Raw genomic sequence first — 12,467 nt, 5'->3', positions numbered from 1 at the left:
TTTTTCATAAGTTTAAGGAATGCTTAGAGGAAAAGTCTTTATTGTCATGTAGAGAATACAGTCTTACAATTAATGTTTTGTCAAGTTTTCACGAAATCTGAATGGCCATGTTAACTGCATAGTGATTTTAGTGTCAAAGTATGTATGTATGTATGTATTTAAGATTTTATTTATTTATTTGTCAGAGAGGGAGAAGGAGAGCACAAGCAGGGGGAGTGGTAGGCAGAAGGAGAAGCAGGCTCCCTGCTGAGCAAGGAGCCTGTTGCAAGACTTGATCCCAGGAGCCTGGGATCATGACGGAGTCGAAGGCAGACACTGAACTGACTGAGTCACCCAAGTGTCCCTCAAAGTATTTATAGTATCTAATTCCAGTGGCCATTTTAAATAGATTATTGGGTTTTTTTTTTTTAAAGAGATTAAGTTTGACTTAATACTGTGTACCTTTATTTATTTGCTTTTTAAAAATAAAATTTACTGCAAAGTGCATAAATTATATGTGTATGGCTTGATAAATCATTCCAAAGTGAACATATTCCACAAACCCCACCAAGGTCAAGAAATAGAACGTAGATGGCATCTCAGAGGTTCTGCTCATGATCCCCCGTGATCATCACCCCCTCTTTCCTCCCCAAAGGTCACTGCTGTCCTGACTTCTAACACATATTTTAGTTTTGCCTGTTGTCAAACTTGGTAAAAATGGAATCAAACGAGATTTTTTGTTTCTGACTTCTTGGTTCAACATTATGTTCTGAGAGTCATCTGTGTTGTGTGTAATTGAATTTTAATTTTAATCTCTTGAATTTTAATCTCTGCTTGCATTTTAATCTCTGCTAATTGCTAGCGGTGTGACCCTTCTGCGCTCAGTTCCCTTTATCTAAGAAATGGGAATGATAATACCCATCTTACAAAGTTGTTGTTAGAACTCTGTAAAGCATTCAGAATAGTGCATGGCACCAGTAAAATGATAGTAGTAAATATACTGTAGTACAACTAATAAGTATTATCACTCATTTCTCTTTTAGAAGTTTCTTTAATTTAAACATTGGCATTGGTCAGGCTATTTGGGCTGAACTGTTTAATGTCAAATTCATGTAATATTTTAAGTTACATTACTCTTAAGCACTTAAAAAAATCTATTAATTACTTTGAAAAATATAGCAAATCTCCTTAATTCAGATGCTACCTAATAAGCTCTACTCATACGTACATCAGGTATTGAAAACATTCTTTTTCTTAGAGGTGATATACTAATTACATTCTGAACTCAGGGGAACAGAGCTAAGTGGTTTATCTTCTGTTAGAGTTCAGTTGCTGTTCAAGTTTCTGCTCTTGGTGTTGGCTCTGTTCAGGATGAGTAAATATAACCAATTAATAAATTAAAAGCTCACCAATGGACCTGTTTTGAGTTAGTGCAATAGTTAAAGAATAATCCAGGCTTTTAAAATCCTACTTGCACTTTCTCAAAGCATTCCTTTATATCTTATGGACCATTAAAGTAATTCAAACATAAAATTACTTGTTTTGAAAATATTTTAAAGCAAAATGTATACTAAATTATTCTTTATAGTTGCTGCTTTATTTATTCTTAAGGTGTTAAACCTAAAGAGTCTTTAACTCTTTGAAATCCTCAAAATAAGACTCTTCATTTTTGAGGTTGGTATGCTAATTGGGAGCTTTTTCCAGCATTTTTATTGTAGACTCAAAAGTTATACTAATGCCACTGGTCTTGAAGATATAATTTAGATTATGATTTTATCATTTTAGTAGAGAGTGATTTATAAGAGTTTATGCAAAAGATTATATTGGAAAGCTGATTAGATGTTAGCGAACATGTTGGGAAATCTCACACTGCGAGTGGGAAGGATAATTGGTCAACTAATTTGGAGAGTAATATGCTAATATCTAAAAAAGTAAAAAATGTACTTTATGACTTGGCAGTTATACTTTTAGATGTAGAGAAACATACGTAGAGATTTATTTTCAAAGATATTTGTTTCAGTGTTGTTTGAAATAGTATAAAATTGAGAATGACTTAAATGTCTATCCTTCAGGGAATGAATACATAGAATCCAGTATAATTATATGATGGAATACTATATAGAACTAAAATGAATAAATGTGATATATATATGTCAACATAGATCTCAAACATATATATAACATATACTATTAAACATATATAAAATAGTAAATATATATATAACAGCATTGACAGGAAGAATACACACCAAATTCATGGTAGTGGTTGCAATTGGGGGTTGGATAGAGGTAGAAGAGAAGCCTAGGAATTGGGAAGAAAATAAAAGGAACTGCAATTTTATTTATATTATTTTCTTTACATTAAGAAAATCTGAAGCACATATGATAAGGTTTACATTTGTAAAAATCCAGACAAATTGGTATAACATTATATTTGATATATTATTATCTGAACTTCTCTGTGTTTATAAACTCTTTTAAATTAATAAGTTGTCGTGTGGTTTAATTTTAGAATTCAGCTTTATGATATTGTAACGTGTTTTGAAAGAAAGATAATTGTTTGAACATTTTTTCCACTTTTAGTAAACCTTTAGATAATGCCAGTAAGCTTGCCCAGCTTGTTGAAAAAAAACTTGAAAACTACTACAAGATTGATCAAAAGAGCCTAATAAAGGTAATGTATAAAAGGCAAATAGTGATTATGCACAACGTCTGTGTTATTTCTTCATAAACCAAAAAAATCTGTTCATTTTCCAGTACTGATTTGGGAATCATTAACATGGATGTTAGCTGAAAGCTTAATAGTGTGGTTTTGTGGGGGAGATATGGTTTTTAAAGTAAGCACTGTGTCCAAATCCTGGCTCTGCCATATAATTCATAGCATATGTCAGTTTGGGCACATTATGTAACTTCTCTTTGCCTAAGTTTTTTTTGTCTGTAAAATGGGGATAATAAGAATACCTATTTTACAGAGAGAGGGTTAAATGAGTTACTACTTTTAAAGTTCTTATAATGATGTTTATTACTGAATAAACAATAAATATAGTTATTCTTGTTATTACTAGCTCTGACTTTGCACAAATTATCTAGTTTGAGTTGTATTTTCATCTATAAAATGGATGAGATAAACATAGCTTGCTTGGTTGGTATGAAGATTAAGCGAATTAATGTGTCCGGCACATACAGGAGTTTAATGAATGGCAGCTGTTATTATCTTACGAAGGTAGTGTAAAGTAATCAGAGACTAAGGTTGGGACATGGAGAATACCAGCATTTAGACTTGGGTTGGAGAATGAGGAGTCTGAGGTGACTGAAGGAGGTGGGGCCGGGGGGCTTAGGGAGCCATATGAAATGAATGGAAGAAATTGTTGCTAATTTAGAACTAAGAGGAGATGGGCAGGAGTAATCAGTGGTTTCTGATTACTCTGATACAGTGTTTTTTAGTAAGTGAAATGAAAAGAACAATACATAGAATATAATGGGAATGTAGGCAGGGGCTTAATCTTTTTCTAACTGGAATCTTGGAAAGCACCCCAGAGGAAGAGGCTCTTCAGCTTAAAGAATAAGTACAACATCATGGAAGAGGGACTTGGTTGCTTAGATAACCGGTTTCTTTGACAGAGGCATAATGAAAAAGGGAAATTCACAAGCAACTGCACTGGAATGGGAGGGTATAAGCTTAGATGTAATGTTAGTTTAGAACTCAAAAGTTACTAGAGGTCTGGTGAAAGCCATTCTGATGTAGCATAGTAATAGTCAATAAATGTATGTTGAATGAAGGAAGAGATACATGATCAGTATGTTAGTAAATATCCTTTTGTCCTTCATAATTTCAATGAAAAAAAGACAAAATCCACAAAAACCAAACTTGTCCTTTCCATTTTTCTGCCTGGGAAATTATACATCCTTCCAATACTTGATTATTTTCCTTCACTTAAAGACATGATGAAGTGTCACCTCCTTTCTGAAGCGTTTCCTGACTCTTCAGGTCAAATGATGCTTCCTTCCCCATTTGTCATAACCCCAATCCTTGATATAACATTTATATTGCACTGTCTTTTTCCTATTTGTATTTTTGAGGACTTATAACTTAGAGGTATTGAAGGCTTATTACTAAGTGCTAGGTACTAAATGTATTATGGTGTTATTACATTAAATCTTTACAATAATCTTATACAGCAGAGGTTTTGGTTATATTTTACAAATGAGAATACTGAGATACTAACAAGTTAAAACAGTTTATCCAAAATCTTAGAGCAAGTTAATGGTCAAGACTGAACTCATCCCTGGATCTATGTGATTCCAGAGGCTTGTGCTTTAAACCACTGTACCATATGGGGTCAAGGTTTAAATGAGTAAATGGCTAATTAAACATTTTTTTGAAGGTCTGTCTCATGTAATTTACCTATGTCTCATACATGGAAATAAATAGGAAATGTTTGTCTAATGAGTTGTAGTTACTTATTTTTTCCTTGCAAGAGTGTATTTAAATTCAAGTTAACATATAGTGTAGTATTAGTTTCAGGGGCAGAATTTAGTGATTCATCACTTGCATGGAGTTGTAATTATTTCTTACTGCTTTAAATAATAATCCTAGTTCCTAAAATGAAGTATGAAAGACACTGATATTAACAGTACTTTTCCCAGCATTATTATTCACTGTTTAATGATTAGTGCTGTTTGTGAATTAATAACAAGGCTTTTGTTTTGATTTGCCATCTTGGTTGGCCTCAGTATAATCTTTTTAAATAGCATAACAGTTACGAGCACAGGCATGGAGTGAAACTGACCTGGGTTGGAATCTCCATTCTTCCACTTACTAGCTACGTGATTTGGGCAAGTTACTGAATTTTAAGCTCTAATGCCCTCATCAAATGGAGATAATAATACCTGCCTCACAGGGTTGCTATAAGAATTAAATTACATATTTTTTGCGTAGCACATGTGCTTAGAGCCTTAGTCGTGACTACTGTTCATAATTTATGTCAGTTTTAGTGTTTATGGAGCTGAATTTCTAAGAAAATGAATTTAGTGCAAGGCAAATGTTACTTTTTTTAAAATGAATTTTCGCAATATTGTTTTATTGAATATAGCCCCTTAATCTAATTATAAAAGCTTAGTTTTTGTAGTCTTGTTTTTTTCCCTTATTGTGCCACTCCAATTTTTCTATTTTAATAGAACTTCACGTTCTTAAGAATGAGACAGAATTTAGGAAAAGTCTGCTTTTGTTTTCTGAGATATTAACAAGGTGTTCACACAAAGAAATTGAAGTTTCTGAAGATAATTTTATCTTGTTATTCCAGGGTAAAACTCATTCCCAGCTCATAATAATTGATCGTGGCTTTGATCCTGTGTCCACTGTCCTGCATGAACTGACCTTTCAGGCAATGGCATATGATCTACTGCCAATTGAGAATGATACATACAAGCAAGTATAACTTGAAGGGCATATAAAGGGCATATACAAACAGGGTATATAGGATATGAGCATTTAATGATTCGTGTAGGCACCAGAAATCTAAAGCCCCTGTAACTTTGATATTCAGAAACATTATCATTCTCTTACCCTATAATCAGAACGTATTAAACATATCTTGACCTTGTAAGTTAATGGGTAATTTGACTGCTTTGAAGCTTTTTTGGTGTAGTTGCTTCCTTAACTATGTCTATAACAAAGCTGCATTTAAACAGTTAGAATTCGAACTTTTTGCTTATGTTAAGAGTAAATACCAGGCCCACAACTGTATTTATTGAAGTGGAAACCATATTCAAACTTGTTAGGCTATAATTATTCTGAATCACACGTGCAAAAGTATCTGTGTGTGTGTCTTGTCAATATGTATTTAAGAACATTAGAAAACTAGAAAACTGAATAGGATAACTATTGAGAATAGGCATAATATTACTAATTTGGTACCTATTGACTTAACTCTGATACAGGCATACTTACTTTAAAAGTAATGCCAAATAGAAAGCTAAGTGAAAAGTGAAGTAACTTTTCTATGAAGGAAACCATTTTACTGTATTATTGTGAATCATTATGAGTGTATATAGGTGTACATACATGTATATATTTACATGTTGATGTCATAATCTCTAAGTCCAAATTGGCATTTTTCATCTATGATTTACTGTTTAAGCATAGTGGTAAAAAAAGGAATATGAATCAGTTCTGAAATTTTATGTTTAAATTAATTTAGTAATTTTGATTAAAAGATCTTTTTTCTACCCTATGTATTGTATTTATGTATTTTCTATTTTATGTTTATTTGCATTCTGGTCAAATCCTGGCTTCTGAATTTTTCTCTGTGTAATTTATATTAATGTCTGGTGACCTAGAGAAATCAGTATTGCTATTTTTCTAATACAAAAGTAGTTTCAAGCAGTTTATTCAGAATTTTCAGAAGAGATATTGTTTACCTCTCTTGTCCTTTAGGTCTCTAAACCTGCATTGCTCAAGAGATTTAGAAAAGAGTTAAACTTAAAAAAAAAAAAAAAAAAAAGGAAAGTCTAGAAAAGAAAATTAAACTGATGGACGCTTCATAAGTCTCTCCCTTACTCTTAAAAAAAATTAAACCTTTCTTTCCTCGCCAGCAAACCTAGGGAGATAATTTTTTTTTTTTTAAAGTAGTCTCCATGCCCAGCAATGAGGGGCTTGAAGGGAGAATAATATTTTATTTAATTATTTATTTTGGAGAGGGAGGGGCAAAAAGAGGGAGAGAATCTTAAGTAGGCTCCACACCCAGCACAGACCCCAACATGGGGCATGATCTGACCTGAGCCAGAGTTTGGACGTTTTAACCAACTGAGCCACCCAGGCGCCCCGAGAGATAAATACTTCATCCACGCTGGGTGTGGAGCCTGCTTAAGGGAGAGACTTATTAAAAAAAAAAAAAAAAAAAGCCAGCAATACTTCTTATTATGAATCAGAAAAGTCCAGAGATAAGACTAAGATGGAAGCTTGAACTCCTGTGCTTTTTGCTCCATTACAATTGTTCATGGAAACAATACAAAGCAGGAAATTCTAGGTATCCATATTCTATTTTTTATCTTGGTGATCTCTTTAAATGTACTCTTAAAATGGGGTTGTCATCATCTTTTGGTATTATTAGGCTTGCTGCCTTAATCTTTGTTTATAAATCAAAGGTTAAAGATATTATATAAGTACAAAGTGGCATTTTAAATGGCAAATGGGCTGCTTCTCTCCTTAATGTGTTCTGGTTAAGCACAGTCATTCTGCCTTTGGGTGTCTGCACTTAAGACTGCATAGGTAAATGGTGTTTTGGGTGGGGCCTGTAATTTTGGGAGTTACGAAAGTGATTGTACTCATACAGTAGAAATCTACATTTATTGTCTGTAATCTAGAGCTGGGAAAGTTCAAAGCTGTCCTTTCTAATCTTGGCTCAGGAAATTGACAGTTCCAAGGGTGATTGAATCTCCTTAGCTCCGCAGATGGAAGGAGGCTATCTGTGTAAAAAGAGAAGGGACAAATTACATTTGGGGAGGCAGTGAGTCAGGAAGCCCATTTTGAGTAATTTCATGAACCCCTTGAATTGCTTCTTACTTCAATAGTACTCATTAAAGCAATCACAGTTTTTTATGACTATATTAGTTTTCTCTCATTTCCTTTCCCATTCTTCAAAGGAGATGTGGTTATAGGATTAGGGAAGAATATAGAAACAGATGATACATGTTTATGAATTTATTTACTTGGATACATGTTTATGAAATGTTAACTCTGAAACACCTTCAATATTTAATAGGCTACATTGGAGGTGACGTTTCTGTTCTTCACTTAATGGGTATTTGATAGTTGCACTGATGGTTACGAACACATCAAAATAGTATTTTAAGCAATTAGAACACGTTAATAATAAATTTAGTCTTGTTCTTAGAGTTGATTGTAGAACATTGAATTTTTGTTCCATAAAATAACATTTTGCTGAGCTATATCCTAACATTTGAAAGCAAAAATGTCTTGGTAGACATAGCACTTTGATTTTTAATGTAAGGACAGCAAGTAATATGCCTTAGTTTTGAGTAGGTATTCATTATCATCCTAAAATACTGGATTGAATGTATGTATTGTTCAATTTCTTGAGCTGTGTCGTAAAATTATTGTTTGTAAAAATGTTTCTTCCACTTTTCGTGGGGGATAATTCAAAAGATTTTTATTTCTGTCTACTTGTAGATACAAAACAGATGGGAAAGAAAAGGAGGCAATCCTTGAAGAAGATGATGACCTCTGGGTCAGAATTCGACATCGGCATATTGCAGTTGTGTTAGAGTATGTGAACCCATTTTAATTTTTATTCCATATTTTTTAGGCACTAAGTACATGAAAGTATATTTTATAATCTTAGAATATTTCTGTAAAGAGTAACACCTTAGAAATCTAAAGAATTTTCTCAAATTTGACAGGGAAATTCCCAAACTAATGAAGGAAATTTCATCAACAAAGAAAGCAACAGAAGGGAAGGTAAGACTTTTATTTAACATTCAAAATAATGGGGCGGCTGGGTGTCTCAGTCGTTAAGCGTCTGCCTTCGCTTAGGTCATGATCCCAGGGTCCTGGGATCACGCCCCACCTCAGGCTTCCTGCTCAGCGGGAAGTCTGCTTCTCCCTCCCCCACTCTCCCTGCTTGTGTTCTCTCTCGCTGTCTCTCTCTGTCAAATAAATAAAATCTTTAAAAACAAACAAAAACGTTCAAAATAATGATGGTGAATTTTTAAATGTGTTTAAAATTTTTATTTTATCTTTTTAGTTTTCTATTTTGGGAAATTTCTAACATACACAAAAGTAGAGAAAACAAACTCCATGTACCCATTTTCTAGTCTCAACAGGTAGCAGCATTTTGTCTGTCTTGCTTCATTGAATTTATTTTTAAAAAGCCATTTAGCCAATTTCATCAGTGCATTTTTGCTAGCTTTTTTTTGAGGTGTAATTTACCTAAGTGCACATATCCTAAGTGTATACTGTGAGTAACTTTTTACTTCTATATATATATTTGGAACCACCACCTAAATCAAGATAGAGAACATTTCCATCATTCCAGAAGATTACACAATAATATCATCTGTGAATAAAGAAAATTTAGCCTGATCCTTTCCAATCTTTACACATTTTAAAATAGTTTTCTTAGTAGTTAGTATCTCCTAGCCCTATAATGTAGAACAGAATTGATGATAGAGGATATCCTTGTCTCATTCCCAACCTTAGGAGAAACGTGTTTGATATTTCACCATTGAGTGTTGTGTTGGTTTTAGGTTACTTTAGATAACATCCTTTTTTTTCTTTTTTTTTTTTCTTTTTTTTGAGAGAGAGAGCATAGGGTTGGGCAGGGCAGGCAGAGGGCGAAGGACAGAGAGAATCCCAAGTAGGCTCCACACCCAGAGTGGAGCCCAGTGCAGGGCTCCATCACACGACCCTGAGATCATGATAGCCGAAATCGAGATTTGGATGCTCAACTGACTGAGCCACCCAGGCGCCCCTTGATACATCCTTTATCAGGATTATCCCTTCTATTCTTAATTTGCGAAACAGGTTGTTGTTTTGGTTTTTGTAATCAGAATGGATGTTGGATTTCATCAAATGCATCTACTGAAATTATTTTTTTTTCTCCTTTTTTCTGTTACTATGATAACAAACCAACCATGCATTCCTGGAATAAGTTGCACCAGTCTTGATGCATTATCCTTTTCCTATATCACTGAATCTGTTTGCTAATATTTTGCTTAGGTTATTTAATTCCAGGTTTATGAGAAATATTTCCCTGTAATATTCCTCTTTTTTTTTTTTTTTAGATTTTATTTATATATTTAGAGAGAGGTGTGTGCAAGCGGGGGAGGGGCAGAGGGAGAGGAAGAGAGAATCCCAAGCAGACTCTGTGCTGGGCTAAAGGAGCCCAACTTGGGGCTTAATCTCATGACCTGAGCCAAAATCAAAAGTCAGACACTCAACCAACTGAGCCACCCAGGTGCCCTAAAAGGTATCATTATCTTATCATAGGCTACTTAAAGTATACTTTTGTCATGTCCTGAATAATTCAAGAACCTTATAACTGTTTGACTGCATTTACCCCCTTCCTGTTTTGTGCTATTGTTGTGATATGTTTTACTCAACATGTGTTTATAAACTTAAGATGTTATTTTGGGGGTGCCTGGGTAGCTCAGTTGCTGAACATTTTTTTTCAGATTGTTGGCAGTTACGAATAAAGCCACTATAAAATATTCAGGTTTTGTGTAAACAGATGTTTTCATTCCCTTGGGTAAAAAGAGTGGGGTTTCAGGGGGGCACTTGGGCGGCTCAGTCCATTAAGCATCTGCCTTCAGCTCAGGTCATAATCACGGGACCCTGGAATCCAGCCTGAGTTGGGCTCCCTGCTCGGCAAGGAGCCTGCTTTTCTCTCTGCCTCTTCCCTTCGCTTGTGCTCCCTCTCTCTCAAATAAATAGATAAAATCTTTGAAAAAAAAAAAAGTGGGATGGCTGGGTCTATGGTAAATGTATGTTTAACTTTATAAGAAAATTCCATACTATCGTGGCTGTGCCATTTTACAGTCCCGCCAGCAATGTAGGAGAGTCACTGTATTTTTAATTTCTAATATTGCATTTAGTTCTAAGACATTCATTGAATTTTTTAAATAAATTCTAATTTTCTGTTGCAATACTGTGTCTTTTCATCCATTTAGTTCATCTTTTCCTGTTTTCTTTAACATAAATGTGTTATTTTTTAATTTTTTGTCTGTTAACTCCCAACATCTGGATTGTCTTGGGTCAGCCTCTTTTTCTTTTTTTTTTAATTCCAGTATAGTTATCATGCAGTGTTATATTAGTTTCAGGTATATAATATAGTGATTCGACAATTCCATACATTACTCAGTGTTCATCACTCTTAATCCCTCTCACCCATTTCACCCACCTCCCCTCTGGTAACCATCAGTTTGTTCTCTATAGTTAAGAGTCTGCTTTTTGGTCCATCTCTTTTATTCTTTGTTCATTTGTTTTGTTTCCTAGATTCCACATGAGTAAAATCATATGGTGTTTGTCTTTTCCTAACTGACTTATTTCATTAGCATTAGACTCTCTAGATCCATCCATGTTGTTGCAAATGGCAAGATGTCTTTCTTTTTTTATGTCTGAATAATATTCCATTATGTATGTATACCACATCTTCTTTGTCTTGGGTCTGCGTTTATTGACTCTTTAATCACTTTGGTATTGATCACTTTCTTCTGTCTTACATGACCAGTAATATTTTAGCATATGTTAGACATCGCAGATTACATATTGCAGAGACGCTAGATGATGTTCTCTCTGCAAAGAGTATTGATTTCTGTTCTAGCAGGCATTTAATTTGCTGATAAATAACCTTAATTCTGTTGAGACTTCATGCCAGGTGCTGTTACGGTGAGTGTATTTCCTTTTGCACTTAGTTCAAAGACAGTCCTAGTACTGAATGTCTGGGATGTTCCCTTGGCACTCTCTTCTTTGGATCAGAGAATACCAGCATTTTCTTAGCACTAAGACCCCTCTGAAATCTCTGTCCAGCATTTAGCCATCCAGCAGTTGTTCTGTGCTAGACCTTTAAGAGTTTTGCCCGTTACACATGCAGCTTAGTGTTTGGCCAGGGATCCAAAGGCAACGCCTCTTCAAGTCGTATCTTTGAGTTATGTTGTGACTGGCTCTTTCTCTCTAGCACCTTGACCCCCAGACCCTACCTCACCAGCCCCAAGCTGATCACTTTCTCCTCTGCCCAGAGAGACCAGTGCTTTTTACTTGAATTCTTCTTCCTTTCACCATGTTTTAGAAAGTGCCCCGGGGAAAAGCCAGGGTGAGTGCAAGGGTCACCTGTGTTTTCTCTTGCTCAAGTATCTTAGCTGTGAGCTCTTTTTCTTATCCATTGCCTGAGAGCTGTTGTCTTATTTATTTTTTCCAATTCTGTTTTTGTTTATGGGGGAGAATAATTTTGATATCAGCTACTTTATAGCGACTGAAACTGAAAGTCTCTTGAATTTTTTTTTTAATTTGCCAAATATTTAGAAAATTAGCAATAAAACTACAAGATGTAAGAATTGTTATATTAGGCGCTTGGATGACACAGTCAAGCATTTGATTTTTGGTTTCAGCTCAGGTCGTGATCCCAGAGTCATGAGATTGAGCCTTACTTTGGGCTCTATGCTCAGCATGGAATGTGCATAAGACTCTGTCTCTCCCTCTGCCCCTCCCCTCTGGCCGTGTGCTCGCATTCTCTCGAAAATAAATAAATAAAATAAATCTTTAAAAAAAATAAGAAACTTCAAAAATTATTGTATAGCATACCTGAATTATAAGTTTGCTTTAAAAATGTTTGACTTTTTTTTCTAGACATCGCTCAGTGCTCTTGCCCAGCTGATGAAAAAGATGCCCCATTTCCGTAAACAGATTACTAAGGTAAGCAGTATTGTACATGAGATACTTTTTCATTTTTAGTTTATTAGTCCTTCCAGTT

The 12,467-nt window shown here is 34.6% G+C and overlaps 1 protein-coding gene across 1 annotated transcript in view; it reads left to right on the top strand.

Moving 5' to 3' along the window:
- STXBP3 (syntaxin binding protein 3) overlaps positions 1-12,467 on the top strand; it is a 48,266-nt gene that overhangs the window by 24,305 nt on the left and 11,494 nt on the right. Inside the window, exons 8-12 of the mRNA XM_040626963.1 lie at positions 2,563-2,653; positions 5,283-5,407; positions 8,171-8,266; positions 8,401-8,458; positions 12,344-12,409. Of these exons, the coding sequence (XP_040482897.1) occupies positions 2,563-2,653; positions 5,283-5,407; positions 8,171-8,266; positions 8,401-8,458; positions 12,344-12,409 (436 nt within the window). The remainder of the gene's footprint in view (positions 1-2,562; positions 2,654-5,282; positions 5,408-8,170; positions 8,267-8,400; positions 8,459-12,343; positions 12,410-12,467) is intronic.

Source organism: Ursus maritimus, unplaced genomic scaffold, assembly GCF_017311325.1.
Source record: "Ursus maritimus isolate PB19 unplaced genomic scaffold, ASM1731132v1 scaffold_12, whole genome shotgun sequence".
Classification (NCBI taxonomy): Eukaryota; Metazoa; Chordata; class Mammalia; order Carnivora; family Ursidae; genus Ursus; species Ursus maritimus.
The sequence above is the reverse complement of the archived record's forward strand: the minus strand, read 5'-3'. Positions and strand labels throughout refer to the sequence as shown.